Source organism: Lissotriton vulgaris, unplaced genomic scaffold (assembly GCF_964263255.1).
Source record: "Lissotriton vulgaris unplaced genomic scaffold, aLisVul1.2 SCAFFOLD_2758, whole genome shotgun sequence".
In the NCBI taxonomy this organism is placed as follows: Eukaryota; Metazoa; Chordata; class Amphibia; order Caudata; family Salamandridae; genus Lissotriton; species Lissotriton vulgaris.
The window spans coordinates 236,656-256,915 of record NW_028253228.1 but is presented as its reverse complement, the minus strand read 5'-3'; the positions used below and the strand labels follow the sequence as shown (position 1 = coordinate 256,915).

At 42.9% G+C, this 20,260-nt stretch overlaps 2 protein-coding genes across 2 annotated transcripts in view; one reads left to right on the top strand and one right to left on the bottom strand.

The window, feature by feature from the left end:
* LOC147661116 (phosphatidylinositol 4-phosphate 5-kinase type-1 gamma-like) overlaps window positions 1-13,571 on the bottom strand; it is a gene marked incomplete at its 3' end in the record, with an annotated part of 76,054 nt that extends 62,483 nt beyond the window's left edge. The window contains exon 1 of the mRNA XM_086951326.1: window positions 13,249-13,571. Within this exon, the coding sequence (XP_086807452.1) occupies window positions 13,249-13,408 (160 nt within the window). The remainder of the gene's footprint in view (window positions 1-13,248) is intronic.
* Window positions 13,572-13,785: 214 nt separating this feature from the next.
* On the top strand, window positions 13,786-15,505 carry LOC147661115 (serine/Arginine-related protein 53-like). The gene has a single exon (XM_086951325.1). The coding sequence runs from the start codon at window positions 13,901-13,903 to the stop codon at window positions 14,879-14,881; it is 981 nt and encodes a 326-aa protein (XP_086807451.1). The 5' UTR covers window positions 13,786-13,900; the 3' UTR covers window positions 14,882-15,505.
* The last annotated feature ends 4,755 nt before the right edge of the window (window positions 15,506-20,260 follow it).

The following is a 20,260-nucleotide window of genomic DNA, read 5'->3' as shown; positions in this document are numbered from 1 at the left end:
ATTGTGAATCATGCACTAACTGACCTTAACTTGGAGACGCCACACACAGCTATTCACCCGGGCATCTACCCAGCCGAAATAACACACCAAGCGCTTTTTGAGCAAGCACAGCCTGAAAATTAGACAATGCCCCTTATCAACTTCTACAACCTGGACACTAGATCAATCACCATTCACTATCTAATGCCTCAAAGTTGCTCTTCCAACAAGAACACCCCAAATACTTCAACTACCCTTCCAAAATGTACATCCACAAAACAGTACCAACTGCAACTTCAGCGTCTAGAACTCCAATGCTGCATAAATTGACGTTACAGCATCCACTAGTGTGGACATGACAGCAACAGATTACAAAGTACACAACTGAGCCATACTTGTTAAAAGATATGGTTCCTAAAAAGATATGGCTTGCAAGGCCACAGAAGAAGTGGATTTTATTCAATTTTGGGGAACTAGAGAACATCACTACGATGCATTGGAGCACTCTACATGGGAAGCAGGGATATTCCATTAGGTACAGGCTACAGTTGTCTCAATTAATGTTTACAACAGCAGCAATATATGGGCCTTTGCAACTTAAGGATAAATGTACAAATCTTGAGTTACTTTGGAAAACTACACAATTTAGACGGGGTTGATTATCGGCCAGGTTAGTGGGATTGGAGAATATGTAGAAGAAAAATGACAAATTGCTGGTTTGTCTTCTTGGGTTTGGATTATTTCGGGATTTCAATAATCAGCTAAATGAGGCTTCAAATGTAAGAACGTTTAACTAGGTAGTTGGCGTTATTGGTGTTAATGGGTCTGTACATGAAGCACAGGCATGTATTCTACCCAGGCTGGTCGGGGAGCCGCTAGAGGATGCCTTGTGTGTGTGTGTGTGTGTGTTTGGGTGATTTGATCTATGCTGGTCTGTATGACCTAGCAGTGTCATGCAAAGGGGTATCTGAATCAGAAAGGTAGTACCTATGGGTTCAGAAACTAGGGTGTTATTCTCTGTTATGTCCACAAGCATGATGTTCCTTCTGCCAATGTTTGACCAGCTAGCTTCTCCTAATCTAACCCTGCTACTTCCTCATTTCTCCCAAGCAAATCTATCCAGGCACAAAAACTTGCATCCACTTCGGGTGCTTTTAGTGTTCTAAAAACAGTCCATGTTGGCCTCGGTTGAAGAAACCAAACTTGTGTCAACACTTCCGAGCAGGTCTATCACACAAGCTTGTAGTTTCATCAAACCATACACGTATATGATGTCTGAATGGATACTACAGAGTACCCACTGTTTGTGGTCAAGCCAGGCACAGCGTACTAAGTACTGAGCAACCCACACAGCAGGTCTACCTAATGTTCTGTTCTCGCCATCATACCATCCATGTGGAAATCTATAGTCAGCCCAAACGTGCTCAAAAATACTTGCCACTCGTGATTTTGAGGGCAACATGTTTTCACGTGCTTTTTAACGGTTTCAGGTTGTCTAGAGTTTACTCATGGTGTATTTGGAGGTGTTGAGCTTGATTAGAACTTGCTGAGGTTTGTCTTGTAACATTACGTAGAGATACAATGAAGAACTGCCTGACGATAGTTCGCCATACTAAAATCTTGAAATGAGCAGCAGGCATCCATCAAGTGTTGATTCCAGTCCTAATCGAAGTACTGTGTAGATCTGCCATGGCTACAAATGTTCAAATTTAAACTAAAGTGTTTCCTTTAACGGTCAACAAAAATATCTCAGAGGAGCCAACATCGGAGTGTCTTGGCATCAGACTTACTAGATGCTCTTAATTAGCATGATGCACATAAATAATACTACTGCTAGAAATTTTAATAAAAGAACAACAAATAAGTTAAAATGGAACTTTCCAGTGTATAGAGAAATTAACTCATGGGCATTCAGGGACAAAGTTCACCACACACGGGGTGAAGAAACCAAGCACTGGCCACGGGGTGGCACAATGTCCTGAGCCATAGGACCTAAGCCTACTAGAAGGACTCTGGAACTACCAGGTAAAAATGCACTTCATTCCGAGACCTACAGACTGAGGATTGCCCAGACAGGCTAGGGTCCTATCACTGCCTGGCTATGTGGCTTGCAGTTTTATAAGGAAAGGGTTTAACAGGGTAGTCTCCCATTCTCTTTGTTTGCCGAAGTCTTGTCACATTTATTTACTGTCCAGCCCTCAGGTCCATGGAATGTTTAAGGGCAGCAGAGGAGGGGGACATGGGTAGGACTTACAAAAATCTAGGGACCCATCATAAAATAATTCTGGGATCCATGAATAGACTAAATGAGGTGGCCATTACAAATGGTAAAAACATGTATGGAACTTAATACACATGGTTAAAGTTGAAAGTGTGAGGCTTCTGAACAGATCAATTGAGCAGTTTAAAGCGAGGTAGTGTGGAGAGTAGGAAAACACTGCCAGAGAGAGGTGCTTTCATTGCTTCAGGGAACACTTCAAGTGGCTCCCAATCAACACCAGGAAAATGGAAACACAGTCCCTCATCATCCCCTGATTGTACTACGGCAACGTGCTCTATACCGGCACCACTACCAGATCCATGTAGAGACTACAGCTGATACAGATCGCAGCGGCCAGACTGATCCTCAATCTGCCTAACAGAACCATCATCACCCAACACCTGAAAGTCCTCTGCTGGCTCCCAGTCCAGAAAAGATGAGATTTAAAAATCCTGAACCACTCATACAAAGCCCTCCACAACCAAGGACCTGCCTACATGAACCACAGACTACACTTTCACCAGCCCGAAAGGAACCTTCGCTCAGCACACCTCACCCTCGCAGAGATACCTCGCCGCCAAAGCCTGCAATGCCACTCCACTCCGCACTGCATCATCGCTGACAGACTTCAGGAAGGGACTCAAGACTAGGATGTACGACTAAGACCAGCAGCAAGCGCCTGGATACCTACGGGGTGAATAGCTGCGCTCTACAAATAGGACTTGATTAATTGATTGACTAGCCTTCCAAACACTCAACTCATCATCTATTATGGGCAGTGTAGACCAAGGCTCAGCAACAATTCAGCTCTTAACACCACCTACGTAAAGTGTACTTTGCTACATGCTGATCTAATCTTTAAGCTGTACAACCACTTGCTAACAGCATCGTTTAAGAAAGGGTGTCTTCTGCTAAGCTATGTCAAAACTTATCTCTACCCCAATCCGAAAATTCTCAAGTTAAGTAAAAAAAATATCAGTCTGACTGAGAATCAGGAAAAAAGCTTCTTCCTCCAAACTTCATTAGTTTGAAACCAAGAAATCTGATACAGAACATATGGGATATGTGTAAAAAGCCACGTGTTTGCATAGGATCTTCTGATGTGCTTAGTTTGGGTTCTTCCTCTCTCCTTATAAAGCACAGATCACAGACGGACAGGAGCTCGAAGTAATTTAATAACAATCCCTTCAAAAGTCAAATCCAATATGACCTATTCCAGCCAACTACAAGGCTTAAGCCTTTAAGAGAAATAAAGAACTTTTCAAATGCGCACAAAGATGTACCTCTACTGAGGTTGCTGTCTAGTTTGAAGAGGACATTTTCCATTTGAAAAGAAACTATAGATTGCAAAATAATACAAGTCATTAAAAAATCGCAAGCTTTTCAAAAAACAAGGTTTACTTTCTTCAGCTGAAAGCAAGGTCTAAAATTTCTCAATCTCGAAATATTATCTAGCGAACTGGCCACAACCACGATGAATAGTGATTTTCAGATAAATCCCTCCTCTTCTTCCTGATCAAACTGTATTTTAGCTCAAGCATATTAAAAAAAAAACACTGGGATAAAATAAGATGAAATACATACAGTTTCACATTGTCAATAAACCCTACGAGAATGGCTGGATGTGCAAACATCCTGCCCCACATGCTTGGATCAATCATTGTGCATACCAACACTGGATGTGGTTTAAAGAAATACAATTGTATTAAGACATTTTCATTTAAATACATTACCAAAAAGCTAGTCCCTACGACAGAGCTCCATTGCCTTGCCGGCGACTGACATGACCCCAAAGATATTATGTGACACACACAGTGTTTATTGAGGAGTCTGTACAAGGATGAAGCCAATAAGATTGTGATTGTTAGTACACCTTTATTGTGTTTGTTCGAAAATTGATCGGAACAAAGAAGCATGCCAGTAGAATTATTACATGCAATAAACAAGAGTGTTTGAAAGAAAAAGAGGATGCAATGGTGGATGCCGAATGAGACCCACAAACTGTTTTTAGGCAGATGACATAGATGATGTTTCAATACAGACTTAGAAGCTCTTGTGTAACCCAAAGAACTAAGCCCTTCTTCAATGTCAAACACAGAGAAGATAAGCAGCTGAAGGAATATAGAATAAAACTGCATATAATAAAGCAAAAAATATTTCTTTAAATACGATGCATTGAGGCAGCCAATTTTAGAACTTTGCTGCCACCACAGAAAATAATTTGCTTCCTCATCTACTCAAAAGCTATTGAGGAGTCTGTGGAGACTGATATTTGTTAGAAACATACCAAGACGCTTTCTCATTGGATCCAGATGGGTTATTTTGTTCTCCTAAAAGATCAACAAGAACATAATATAAAATGGCCAATCAGGCATATTGATAAAGGTTTCCCTTTTTTTTAAAAAGGGAATATAGAATAACGCGTCACCTCAAGTGCTGCAGCTTTCAGTCAGATCATAAAAACAAATCCATACAGATACCTCGTGGCTCATCAACTGCTCTCTTCACTTCTCCACCCTTAAGACCATGTGGTGCAGTTTTCTGTTTTCAACATTCTGGGCTTACCGCTTCAACTGCGCTTTCCAGATCCAACTGAAAGCCCAGAGCTCCAACCAGAAAGGAATTAATTCCATTTTAGATGCTTCATCCATTCAGATCTGGACTTAGCATTATGTTTGGCATTCATTTAGAGAATATTTCACCTTGAGGTCATAATCTAGAGACCATCATAAGCTGGTGGTGGCTGTACCTTGTAGCCAAACTCAAAATACAGCCCCCCCCCATCCGCCTTCACAATATATATAATCCGCCTGGAAATCACTACCCATTCATTGACGAGCTATCTAACTTTCTTACCCAATCCTCAATTTCCAAATCTAAAAACATCTTCATGGGAGACTTTAACCTCCATTGGAATGATACTAAAGATCCCTCAATCTCCCTCCTCTCTGACCTTCTCGAAATTAATGACCTCCAACAAATCTGTCAGTCACCAACCCATTCCAAAGGAGCCACCCTTGACGCTATCATTACCAGCAAAGATCTAGCCCTCCTATCTAACATCATTCCTGTTGACTGGTCCGACCATCACCTTATCCTGTTCTCTATAACCAACTCTGCCTCCACCCCTCCATCCAAAACTATTAAACCCATGAAACTGATCAGAAATCTCAGTCGTATCCCTCCCGACTTACTTGAATCCAAACTTCATGCCCAGCTTCTCGCTATCCCTCCCTCCCTTAACACGAATGAACTAACCGAACAATATAACAAAGCTGTCACTGCTACCCTTGACCTTCTAGCCCCTCTCAAACTCAAAAAACAAAGAAATATCCCCTCCAAATCATGGTTTAACACAGACCTAAACATTGAAAGACGTAGACTCAGACTGACTGAAAGATTATGGAGACAGCACCCCTCTCCTTCTAACCTGGCCCACCTCAGACTTGCTAGATCGTCCTACAAAAAACACATCTTTAGACAAAAAACTTCCTTCTTCAGGTCACAACTAGATCGAGCTCAGAATAGGCCAAGAGAACTATTCAACATTGTGCGCAATCAAACTGCTTCCGCTCCCCCTGTCCCACTGGCCTCGAAGACTAGATGTGAAGAAATAGCTCTCTTTTTTCAGACAAAATTAAACTAATTGAACAATCCTTCCTCTCTACTGCGATCCCTACCACCAATCCGAACATCTCTCTTAATATCCCACCCTCCATCATAACTCCCCCCTACACCCTCTACTGCCCATCATAACTCTGATCTCCCTCACCCCTCCTTGCCCCCTAATTTCCTGGACTCCAATCATCCTAACTCTCTTACTAAAAATAATGCAGCTTGGCTTAACTTCCAACCAGTCAAGGAAAGAGGCGTCTTTAACATTTCCAAACTCAAGCCTTCCTCCCACACCAAAGACCCTCTCCCCTCCAAACTTGTCCAAAACCTCAAACATATCATCACCCCTTCCTGGACCTCTATTATCAACAGTTCCCTTGCCACCGGCTGTGTCCCCACTTCATTGCAACTAGGCCAAATCACCCCCATTATCAAAAATCCTTTGGCAGACCCAAACTACCTCAATAACCTTCGTCCCATCTCCAACCTTCCCCTTTTTTCTAAAGCCCTTGAAAAATGTGTTCTTCTCCAATTAGATAGACACATCGAACACTTTAACTTACTAGACCCCTTCCAATCTGGCTTTAGGAAAGGATGCAGCACTGAAACCGCCATGCTAAACATTGTTGATGACATCCACCACTCACTTGACAATGGTGAATCTAGCCTTCTGATCCTCCTTGATCTCTCTGCAGCGTTTGATACTGTTAACCACTCTGCTCTACTCAATGTTCTTAGAGATCGATTCGGCCTGAATGGTACGACACACAAATGGTTCGTCTCATACCTACAACACCGTTCTCAACAAATCAAAATCCAAAATTGCCTATCTAACCCTACCTCCATCTCCTTAGGAGTTCCGCAAGGATCCATCCTCTGTCCCTCTCTCTTTCACCTTTTCATGGAACCCCTCACACTCATTCTTAAACAAGCTGGGATCAACTACCATCTCTATGCCGATGTCACCCAACTCTATTATAAGATTAAAACTCATGCTGACATCCTTCACCTCAACAACACTCTCATAAAGATTCAAGCCTGGTTCCACATTAACCACCTCAAACTCAACCCTAAAAAAACTGAAATAATTCTTTTTTCCCCTAAAAACAACAAGCTCCCCATTCAGAATTGGATCTCTGACCCTAATGCCCTCAACTGCTCCTTATCTTTGTCCTCCTCAGTCAAATCACTAGGTATCTCACTTGACGACCTCCTAACCCTCATGACACACATCAATAATTCTGCCACAGGATCCCTCTTCACTCTCCGCCACCTTAAGAAAATCAAGCCCTTCATCCCTATCAATGACTTCAGTCAATCCAATCCCTTGTTCTTTCTCGCATCGACTATGGCAATGCCATTCTCACCGGAATTCCCAAGATCCACCTAGCACCGCTTAAATCTGTGCTTTACCTTGCAGCTAGGCTTACCTCAGACTGCAAGCGATTCGACCACATCTCCCCTACCCTTTAAACCCTTAAATGGCTCCCCATTGAAGGTAGATCCACTTACAAAACTGCCTGCAATACACACAAAATTCTCCATCTCTTCCTTTTTATCCCCCCCCCTTCTAAAAAAGAAAACCACCCAGTCTGGATCCTTTTCCGGCATCGCTCCATGCATTTGGAATGCCCTTCCAATTGACCTTCGTTGCAACCCTTCCTTCTCTAGCTTCAAAGAAGAACTCAAACTACATCTCCTCAATAAATATTGGGGACCATAATCCATATCTGTTCTCTTCCACTGGCCACATCTGTCCGAACCTAGATGCATCCGCCCTCCCTTCTTTTTCAGCCTTACTTCGCCCTTCCTCCTCGTCACTTCCACCTCCCCGTTTACCACCTTCACTCTTCCCTGCACCCCCCCCTTCCCTTGTCCACCCTCAACACTCATTTCTGCCCCTCCTGCTCTCTTCCTTACTAACCCAACAGACCACCAACCTCCCTATCCTCCTCTGCAATTTTCCGGCTCTCTTTTCAATTTTTGCCTTGTTATTTTTGATTATCACATCTCCCACATTTTGGTTTGCTTATTTCCCATATTTATCATTTTGGAATATGTCTTATATGTTGTTTATGTACATTGATGCTATGTATGACCCATGTCTTACTGACCTTCTTGTCTCAAAATGTAAAGCGCTCCGATACCCCTGGGTCCAGCCAGCGCTATATAAAACCTCTAAAATAAATAAATAATGCTTGCCCCATAGTTACCACCCCAACAGTTATCAGAAGACTACGGAAAGTTACTTTAGAATACCCTTGCACTTTAGCAGCTTGAATGGACATTGTTTCTGTTTCACAGACTGTTACCGTCTATGTTCACTTGGGAGGGGAGGGTACATTAAATTACATTATTGCTGAGGATGCTGACCTTTGCTTTGATGAAAGTTTTCTTATTTAAGAAAACTTCCTTAGTTGTCACTTCCTTCAACTCAGTAAATGATTTACTATTAAGTAACCCCAGCAGTCCCACACTGGGGAAACTGATGAGGTATGACCCTAAAGTGTACAGTGAACGATTTGAAGAATTTGGGTGATTGATATAACACTGTCCAGAGTATTTTAAGTCTGAATTGACATAACTTTCGGTGACTGGGCTGTCCGGGGTTAAACTGTCCATCATATTCTGGCTACAAATTCTACGGTAGGGGTTACAAATCAGATCAAATGAGAAAATTATATTTAGGAAATGTATGGTAGTAAAGGTCTGCCATGAGGCTTTTAATGTTGCGTGTCAATATCAGTTATCCTAAATGTTAATCTGGCCACAGCTACAACCAAAGGTCACAAGCAGGTTTCTCATGTTAATCTGGCCACAGCTACAACCAAAGTTCACAAGCAGGTTTCTCAGCCCCAGTATTAAGTATTAAAACCAATGTGTCCTTCTGGGCTGAGGTGCCATTTCCAGTGTTTAACCAAGCTTTGCAGAATGATATGGTCCATAAAGAGTGGCCCGGAAGTACCCTGGCCCAGATAAGCAAAAATGATGCACAGAATGATCCCACAACTTCAGTCAGAACAGTCCTACTAGATATTTTTTTTACTTAACAGAGTTTTATATAGTGCGAACTTCACCCGAATCGGGTATCAGAGCGATTTACATTGCACCAGTTGCATTACAGGAGGACACATTAATTTTTGTTAGGCACAGGGAGATTAAGTGATTTGCCCAGAATCACAGGATGTTCAGCGTCATTGCCTATACACGAACCCAGTGCAAGATTGATGTGGTAAATTATAATAAAATCCTCCATGTTTCGAGATGTCTGCCCAAATGAAGTCATTGGTTAGAAACATGTGCCAATCTGAAAAAACTTCACAGTACATAGGGTGCAGGTTTAAGTTGTACTACTATTAGGCCCAGATTAAAAGAGTGGCATGCAGGAATGGTGTACTTAGTACACTGTGTAAAAAATATTACACAGCGCGGAGATATTTACTGGGTGCAGCAATAACATCTTTTCCTATGTTTTTCACTTGGAAATTAATCATAGAATGCAAAATTACTATTTAAATCACCCAATTACACAACTTTTGCCTTTTTATTGGCTTGTTCGACAATTAAATGCCAGCAGATGAGACCTACCAAAATCTGTCAGTGGAGAACAAGGTATGTGATACTTGTTGCACATTTTGAATTCTGATGAGTGCGCACAATCATGCTTGCACATGGATCATAATTTAACCACCTGCTTGTAATCAGGCCTAGGAGTGTTTTTTATGTATCATCAGCTCTCTTACGAACCACTGTAGATGTTGTAAGCTACAAGTTGTCATCGTGTTTGAATTGGGGAGAACCGCAGCAGGGAAAAAGTCGAATTAACTTTAAACAACCTCTCAGGTTTTTGTCTTGCTTTCTGTAGTGATGTTTTGTAAATGTTTTCTCTACTTTTGGGAAAAAAATTGAAGTTCCAAAAAAGGTAACAGTTCAGGTTAGCTTGCGTATTTATTGTATTTCTATCATTTAATGTTGTTTGAGCGGTTGATGATTAACCAGTCCCATTTAAACTTTTGATGCATAGAGGGGTTAAAAAAAAGCTTTCTTGATTGCGGATAACTTTAAAAAAAAAATCTTTATTGAATTTGAACAATAACAAATCATGTATATAGTCAAGATATGATTGGCGTATTTCATCCTGCATCACAGTACAATTATGCTATACAATGGGCGCAATTAGGGAACAGCTTGCCTTCTCCGTTCTGTCGGGAGCATTTCTAATTCTATTGTTGGGAACACACACAAATCACCTTGATAGGCATTCCATTTCCCCACTTTTTATCCCATTTTTTAGGGAACCCTCTGACTTTAAACACCTCTTTTTCCGCAACCATACACTTATCCAGTTCCCTGGTCCACAGCCGAAGTGAAGGACTGTCTGGGCCCCCCGCCCTTCCCCCCCCTCCCTATCTCCCTCTTGACCAAACGTGTAGCCCAGTGTCATAAATTGTTGTTCAGTATCCGTTAGATCTGTTCGTTCCCATATATTGAGGAGGCCCAGCCGAGGTGTGAGGGTGTTAGTTTTCTCCAATGCTTCAAGCATACTTTCCATGGCCTCCTCCCAAAGAGGTCTCCCTCCCAGGCACTCCCATATCATATGATAGAAAGAGGCGTCTTGCTGACACCCTCTAAGGCATGCTGCACTGGCTCTTGAGCCTATCCTTGCCAGGGTTGTTCCCGTGAGGTAAGACCTCTGCAAGATCTTTAATTGGATAAGTCTGTATCACAATGTTATGGCTGCCTCGCGAGGGGACATCAGTGCAGACTGCCAATCATTGTCGTCTATCTGACCTATGTCTTGTTGCCACCTCTCTCGGAGTTTATGGAAGGTGTCAGGTAGGTTTTTACAGAGTTTTTTGTATGTAAGTGATATGGCCTTAGTGAGAAGTGGGCCATCAAGAAGCCAGTCTTCCCGAAGGGACGAGTCTGGTAAATCCGTCATGTCTGGGTTGGCAGTAGTGAGGGCATGCCTAATCTGTAGATATATAAATGATTGCGGATAACTTGAGTGTGTATCTGGTTAGATTTCAGTTACACGAAAGGTGAGGCTCAGCTATATCTCAAGGAAGTGCTGAGAACAAACTAAGGCAGAAAGAAAGTCACTTCAGATTCCATTAAGCCAAGGGAACAAACTGCATGTAGTTAAGTGTGGTCGCTGGAGTCTACATAGACAGTGTTCAGCTTAATTAGTTTAGATGCTATAACCCAAACCCACTGGTTATGCATTTGCCCTGGAGAGTTGGGTGCTTAAATATCGAAAACTTTTAATAAAAACAAGAGTTGTGCTGCAAAAGAGTCCTGTATCGTTGTGTCAATATTAAAGCATGTGCTAGAGCGGTTCAATATTTGGAACTGGCTATGTCAACTACGGCAAGAAAATGAAGTAGCAATCCATTAAACAACATGGTCTTCAGAGGGTTATGTCAAATAAGTGCAAGAGCAAAACGAGGGCGAAAGGTTACAATAAAGAGATTTGTCAATGTATATATACACATTTTGTTGCTAGCACTGCAGGAGGCACTTTTTGCTATCCGTTGACAGCAGCGGTAATGAGGATAAGGGAATATCCGAAAACAGATGATTTTGTCTCCAAGAAAAGTTTTGGAGGATGAGGAATGGAAAGGTTATAAATGCACATCTTCTTGTGGCTGATAATGGCAAAGTGACTAACAGCCATCCCCTGAATGTTTTAAGTAGGCCACATGGGTGAAACCCGAGTGTAATTTAAACTGGGGTGTCGATCAGATTAAATGGTGAAGACCTACATTGTGATGTTTCAGAATGGTTTCTTGTCTGAATTCAGCAGCAGTTCATAATCTGCACCCTGAGCCCATAAGGACTACAAGAGTGGAATTATCGGGAAAAAGGAAACTTGATGGTTCAAACATGCCTTGGCATCAGATAAGATTTAAACTTTTTGAATAAGCTTCACTAAAAGAAAGAAAGCTTGACACTCTTTACTATAACAAAGCAATGAATCTGAAAACAACAGGTGTGTTAAATTGAAAATATATATACTCTTGAACTACACCAGTACAACTTTAATTCAATAGGATGCAATTTTGGGGGGCGGGGGTGTAATTAGATTTATGTTACTTGCAGGACTGTTCTGGGGATTGTTACACATTTCTGTTTTCCATAACATTTAAAAAATATAAATGTGTTTAAAAAACGTGTTTGAAGGGGTAACTATACAGACAAGCTCTGAGAAGGGGTCTAGATGTCCATTTGTCTAGGCAGTCCACTTGAATACACACTTCAGATTTGGTAGCTGAGTAACAGAAACCGGCTAAAATATATCAGAGTTGAAGGCCTGAAACACATCCGTGACGCCTGTAGGGAGGGGTGGAGGAGTTAAACCATAGGACAAAAATAAAATGTGTGGATACAGAAAGGGGCCCTTAATTAGCACCTTGGTATGGAGTGGGCGCAATAGGGTACCTCCACATAGGTGTGGTTCACGTGGATAAATTAGAGATAAGGAACCTCGTCGCAAAACAAAGCGAAGGGAACTAAATGATCGAAACTCAAGGTAATCCTCAGAGAACATTCTGTGACATGAAGATTGGGGGTTTCCTTGGACTTATCTGTAAACAGAGCTTTGGGAACATCTAGTTGAGTATTGCTATCCTAGGTTTACATCCTTGGACGGGGTGTGCTCTACACATATGTGTGATCCCTCTTGGTAAATCCCTTTGGTAGGGCACAAGTCCTAAAACAAGAAGTGGGGGAATGCTGTCACCGGAAATGACGTCACAACAGGAAGTGACGACACGAAAGGTGGCTTGCACCATCAGCCTCATTGCCTCCCCACGCTCACCCCTTAGATGCGATTGCATCTGAGAAGCCAGTGTGTGAGCAGCCTGCTGAGTGAGCTCCGATCTCGTCCCAGAGAGGCCAAAGAGTGAAGTCCAGCTGTCTGGCAGGGGGGGTCGGCGTCCACCCAGTAAATTTAGTGGGGGGACACCATCCACCCACGTGGTACCCCGACTCGAGCCCGGGCTGCCTCCTTCCTAAACATTGCAACCTCCACCTAAGATGGTTTCGAGCCCTGCCCTTTGTTGATTAGGGCTGCCTAGGAAAGCCTTCAAATGACATAGGGGGTTTGGATGGGTGGGGTCTGTACATACTTGGGTTCTCTCCAAATGCAATATTTTTGTTTTTCTGTCCGCTACAATGTCAAGTGGCATGGGAGGGGGTTATTAGTGCATGCATGGGTGGGGCTAAATATATTTTTGGGACAGTCCAAACGGAAGAGCGCAAGAGTGGCCCTGAAAACATTAATTTGGGGTTCATGGGGCTCAAGGTACAACTTGCAGAAAGGAGTGAACACAGATTATATTCTTGGGGTGCTAATCAACACAGCATCGCCCCCAGGTTGCTCCACCACTCACCTGTTGAATTATCTCCGGCACCTCCTTCGCCCCCCAGTGGAACCACCTCCCACACGGCCTCCTCCTCTTCCTCCACACCGCGACCCCGAGCCGTGCTCCTTCCACCGGTGGCAGCAGCAAAGGGGGCCGCGGCCTCCTCTTCGGGCGCGGGTTCCTCCATGCCCTGCCCTGGGAATCCGTGGGGGGAGACGCGGGCCCCTCCTTTAGGCTCCCATCCGTCCCCGCGCGCGCCCTCGGTTGCCTCCGCGTCCAGCAGCGACACCGTTAGCTGTCAGACTGTCAGTCAGCGCGCGCTCCCGCGCCGGCCATCCCAGCGCGTCATCAAGCCCCGCCCTTCAACAGTGACAGTCACGCCCTTACGTCGGCAAGCCAGGCCTCTGGAACAAATCGCTCCGCCCACCTCGTTCACCACGCCCTTCACCGTAGTTCCCTAAATCGTTCCCTTACTGAGGAGTGCGTCAATTTTTGCGCGACACGTTATTACGTCACTACGTACACCATAGTGCGACAATGTTCCTCGGCTTTACATAGCAGCAATTGAACGCTGGTAAAAAGAGAAATAGGACTACGGACGGAAACGTGCACGTTTACTTCCGGGTTACTGCCAAACCGGGACCGATGGAGAGACCGCCGTAAGCCCCCACCGTCAACAATGGGGCGGCACTCGTCAGACTCGGACGAGGAGAGCAGAAGCCGAAAGAAAAAGAGTAGAAAGCACAAGCGGTCGTCTTCCAGCAGCTCTTCGGACAGCAGGACCGTGAACCGTAAGAAATCGGGAAGGAGGTCGCGGTCCTTGTCTCGAGAGCGCCCGTCCAATTCCCACTCGTACGACCGGCGGCGCAGGCACGAGTCCAGCAGCAGCTCTTCCTCCTACGAGTCCCGGAGGAAGCGCAGCCGGTCCAGAGACCGGGGGAAGTCCTCCAGGTCCCGCAGGTCGAGATCCAAGAGCCGCTCGAGGCGCCGCCAGCGCTCCCCCAGCCGCGGCAGCGATGTGTCGAGCCACAGATCCCACCACAAGGGGTCCCGGGGGCACTCCCGGGAACGAGAGCGGCGGAAAATTAAAGAGAAGGAGAAAGCGAGAGAGAAAGAGAGGGATCGAGGCAAAGAAAAGGAATATAGCTCCAAGAGGATGGACCCCAACAGCATGATTCCAGGGATAGAAAACATGACTCCGGCGGAAAAGGTCAAAGCAAGGCTGCAGCTGGTCCTCCAGGCTGCAGCAAGAGCGGACGAAGCGTTGAAGGCGAAGGAGAAGAAGGAGGAGGAAGAAAGGCGCAGGGAAGAAGAAAGGAATTCTCTGTCCGAGCAAGTTAGGAGAGTGAAAGAAATCGAGAACATCGAAAGTGACTCCTTTGTCGCACAGGCTTTCAGATCAAGCAGGGAAGCAAAAACTGCACCAGGAGCAGAGGAAGCCAAGCACGAATCTCCTGTTCTAGGTACAGCTGCCGCGGACACCGAAGACGACGACAAGGAATCTAAACCAGGAAACTTTTCTATTCCTATAAAATACCAGGATGACAACTCACTGGCACATCCAAGTTTGTTTGTTGACAAGGCCGAGGCTGAGGAACGGTGGTATAAGAGATTGGTTTCTCTGCGACATGAGCGATTGATGGGCAGTCCTGTGGCCTGAGGCAAACCTTGGTACACCATTGGCACTGGATAGTGGGATTTCTGTTTTTTAAATTTTGCTACTGATAGTATGCCAGATTCTATCAGGCCGAGCTTACCATACTATATTTCCAAATCAACAGAATCTACAGACTAAAACGTGCAGCGGCAAGAGAATAATTAATTAACTCCCTAATCTCTCAGTTGATCGCCTTTTATGTATTTGACAGATTGTTCATTATCTTTTGGAGAACCTGCAAGAGCAGTTCATGGAACAGACATCTTGCTATATAGTAGCTGATGGAAAAGATTGGTATCTACAATGTAGTTGTGTTTTTCCATTGGTTTGCGTTAGGCGTCTTCATTATCTTTTTTATATTTCATATGAAAAAGGAACACTTCAACTAATCGGATGCCAACGTCAGAAATGGATATCAGAAGTGAACGACCCGTTTCTCATTTATTACAGTTGTGATTTTTCTGTGATCCTAAAAGCAAACACATATTTCAAATGTCTAGGTTGTTGACAACTCGCGGTAATAACACGTCATATGGGGCAATTTTGGTCAGGTCATTGCAACTATATTTTACAAGAGGCAATCACGCTTTATGAGAATTGTAACTGTAATAAATGTGGTTAATTGTTGTGTTTTTGTTTGTGTTCTCTTTGTTAAAAAGGGAGCACCAACGGAGTACGGCTGTTCGGTTATCATACCCCCATCCCAAATGTGCCACTGGTTTCAAGCTAGCCTGGCAGATGAGGGGTGATGCCCCGAAACTGGTCCGAAGATGCTTTTTTCCGGTACAGGTAGGACCTGGCTTGGCAGTTCGGGCTGGACTGTTCCCATGAGGAACAGGGTCAAGACTGATTTGCATATGTCTGGGTCCAAGTTGGGGTGGCATGGTGAACAAAAGAACAATGAATTTAACCCAGATCACTTGATTGGGGGTTATTGTTTGATTTGCTCTGCATTCAATGATGGCAGAACCAATTAAGTTTGCTCTTAAAAGCGCAATGCCCTTTTAAGAAGTGTTTCAAATGTTCTGTATGTATAAATACAAGTGTGTCCGTAATTTCATTCACATCCACAAAGTGCTCCTTTCTGACTGTGTGGCTTATAGGGTGTAGGGTAAAAGTCTCCTACAAAGAGTTGTCGGGTGAGGTGTGTTAATTTCAAAGATGAGCTTAAAATATCGAGTGCCGGCCAGGAAGCTATGCATAAGAATATGTTGCAGAACTGCATTAGAACAGATTCAGCTACATTTACCATTAGCTACTTCCTTCCAATTACTGTCTGTCATACAGATTGAAAGAAACTGTTTTTTTATTGCTTTTTGAATTTCCATATTATTTGCAATTAGTCTTCAGCTTGTGGCAATTGAGCTCTAGTGTATATTTGTATGTAGGTACAATGAGGTGCCTGCAGTTATCAATATTATAAAGTCATTGTCATGAAGGCTCTCAGCAAATAGAGCATTATAGAGTAGTGCAAAATCTGAAATATTCTAAGTCCCAAGTGAGCAGCAAAATCAATAGAGAGGTTGGGGTCAAGGCGGATGGCGAAGAAGGCCACTGATCAGAACCTTTTAAAATACGCTTACATTATGGCGGGTTGCTAGGGACTATAATTATTGTTTCCTATTCCCCCAGGTTGGGTATTGCCTCAACACGCCTCCAAATGTTCTTATGATGAAATATTAGCATTTTTGCACATTTTGCTGGCATTAGATCAACACTCCTCCGAATGTTCCTATGATTGGATATTAGCCTTTTGCATGTTTTGCATAAATTTGCCAACTGCATAGGCACCCGCCAGCTTTATTTATCAAATAATAGCATTTTTTGTGCACTTTCTGTGTAATTCTGCTCATTGCATAGGCCCCGGGCATTTTTGTTATAGTGGCCACTGACCAAACAAGAAAGAAGATCCACACGAATGTACTTTACGCTGTACCTCACGTATGCTACAACATTCGAGGCAGCCTGGTTGCTCTTCTGGCATAATGTTGCACTTTGAATAGTTTAAGAATAAGAGGGGCCCCTTATAAACCCAACTGGACTAGGGTACTTGCACAGTGAGACGAGAAATTCCCTTGCGTAGTTTTCTATACAAGTTTTGAATACCATACACCACTTTGCACCCCCATCAAATACACTCTTTCATCTTTCTCTCTTTTCACACCTAAAGATTGAACCATATATAACGGGAAAACGACTATAAAAATTAAAATATGCACATAATTTTATTAATTACATAAACACAAAATTCATTAAATTGAAAAACCTAACAGTAAGCTAGATGTCTCAAAGTTTATAAAACACAATACATAACAATTTGAATCCAACATAGTTAAAAAACATACTGGAGAGTAAAAAAGCCAGACAGGTATACTAAGTCTTGACAGGCTGCACATCCATTGCTACACGCTATCACTATCATTGAAAAATGCAGTTCACAATTCGCTTTTTTGAACAATGCTAGATACGTGGATTGTGTATTAATTTGGCGTCGATGTGTTTCGATGGCTCATTAAATCATTCCATCTTTTTCAAGACCAGTTTATAGACTCTCTGTGCTCGTTATATTCTTTCATGCATTCACCTTCAATGAGATGGTAGACTGCCTTGTCTTCATTGAATTTGTCTATCCCATGGGAGTGTAGACAGTGGCCCACGATCAATTACAATGTCTCAATGTTAAAACTCAGGGCTGATTATGTCAGGTATCTTTGACTATGTTGTGGTATATTTGTAAAAATCGCCCCTTAAGCCGGGGAGATAGTATAGCCACCGGGAAACAGATTGTCTTATTAGTCCCAATTCTTTTTAAGTTACTTAATTTCCTTAAGCCGGGGTCTTGCTCAAGGTTCCTTTTATAATTAGGGTCAGTATTCCGTCATTGCGGGCTGTTCAGGTGCGTCTTCAGTCCGCTGTAGTCTTTTAGCATAAAGCATTTTTACAAATATACCACAAATCTTGGAGCCATGTACAGAGTGTCCAATCTAAGATACCTGACATAGTCAAAGATACCAGACTAGTTACATGAACAACCGCAAACTATCATGAGTGTATATGCTAGAGAGAGCCCCCGGAAGGTATTTAGATATGTTATGATCAAGATGGAAAGAATTAATCGAGAACACCAGGAACAACGTCAATGGAAATAAACATTACTCTGCACTGCAGAAATAATGAACCGTGAATAAATGAAAGATATCCAATTGTAAAAAATATGGCAGGGGCCTAGATTGAGGCATAATTTACATGAGTTAGGGAAATAGACTTCTGTAAGTCATAGCAAGATCGTTTCAAAGACCATAACACTATTAGTTTAAACATGTAAAATCAATAGTAAAAATACATACTGTGTGTTGTTTATAACAGACATGCATATAAATGTGCAAGAACATTAATTAGCATGCTTCCAACTGATGTAGCGTGAGTGCAAGTATTCATGCAGCATTCTGAGTCTGTAACTTGCAACTAAAATTCATTATTTCAGTATTTAGCCTAGTCTAGGGGGAAGAACACGTGAGAAATTGTTGCATGGACTTTTTGAAGGAAAACCTATTCTGGGCATCTCCTGTAGAAGCTTTGTTTCAAAGCATGGTTGATGTGCTATGAGTGAGGTAGTAGAGTACATGATCGCCTCTGATTCCTCACTTATGATGTATTTTTAGGTGGTGAGCTTAGTTGTTGAGGTCAAATTTTTGGCAGTTGCTTAAAGCTGGTGAACACATGCAAGAGGTGACTGTGCAATGTATCACACAGATAAACTGCAGCACACCCAGCAAGAGGTGGCGGTGCATCAAACACAGAGTCACAGGCATATATGTCTGTCTGTGCTGTGTTTAGCTCAATAGCCGTTGTTTGACCACTTTGATGCATTGTCCAGCATGAGTCCTGGCCGGATTGGTTTAGAAGCTTAAACATGATTTGTGTTTCGGGAAGAACGTAAAAAAAAGACTTTAATGTTTATTTTTCTTCTAATGTTCCCTATAAACACCTGCTTGCACGTTTTATGGCTTCATTGATTGGTTAGCGTAAGATTTAAGTTGAAACATTAGTTGTCCTTTGGACTCAGAATCACATATCTTGTGCATTAAACCACAGTGGGTCCACCCTTCAGGTTAGTGAAAATGTAATACTGAGATATAATATGGAAAATAAATTCACACAGGTCTTCATTGGTGACTTCAAAGTACATTTACATTTTTTGGCATTAAAAGAAGCAATGAAAAGACAATATATATTGAGAGAGAGGAGTGTTATTTTCTAATTTGGGGCATGTTGCAGGGCAAATAGTTAATTCCAAGGAGGACAGAATGTGTGTTTTACGCCATGGCCTGGTCAACAACGCATGGGTGCAATTTTCAAACCGTTGTCAAAATCACGTCCTTTGAGTTAAGGCTTTCTATAGAGGGCGCTGTTGCCGAGCAGATAGCGCTTCTGTTTCTTTTCGGCAGTGAGCGTCCAAGGATCCCCGGCATCTAGTAACTACCTAGTTGTTGTTTTGGTAAGGGAAGTTGCTCCTCCAGCTTTGCCGATTTCAGATCCCGGTAACTTTTGGTTAAGAGTCCTGGCAGATAATTGTCCTCTGTCCAGCTCAAGACATTTGTAGGACACAGAGCAGGTGAACGATGAAAATATAAATGAAATACTTGTAAAAAGGTGATCAACAACAAAAGATGCACATTTTCCTGCGTCAAAACCTGAAAAATGCCAACAAGCAATGTGACAGTAAAACTAGCCAACATACCAATACGCTGAATATCTATAAGTATGGCAATATTTAAATAGCAAACCCATTAAAGTGAGAGGCAGAAATTCCGTGTGCATTGGGCAGAAAAGGCAAAGCTCCGCAATATGTCAGTAGGTGACTGCTCAGGGGCCCAAGCCAGAGGACCAACTGAAACTGCAGAACAAATAGCAGCAGTTGTTAGTAAAATATGTAAAAACAGAGATGAACAAAATCGAAGTGCATGCAACAATATACGGTACAAATGAGAAGCTACAGACCACCCTGCAGGATGTGACAGTAACGTGTGCCACAGAGGTAAAGCTGTCGGCAGATGGCGACAGTAAAATGTACCACACAGGTAAAGCTGCTGACACCTGACAGAAGGCGACAAGGAAATGTACCAACCAGGTAAAGCTACTGACACCCAACAGAAGGTGACAGTAAAATGTACCACACAGGTAAAGCTACTGACACCCGACAGAAGGTGACATGGAAATGTACCAACCAGGTAAAGCTACTGACACCCAACAGAAGGCGACAAGGAAATGTTCCAACCAGGTAAAGCTACTGACACGCGACAGAAAGTGACAGTGAAATGTACCACACAGGTAAAACTACTGACACCCAACAGAATGTGACAGTGAAATGTACCAACGAGG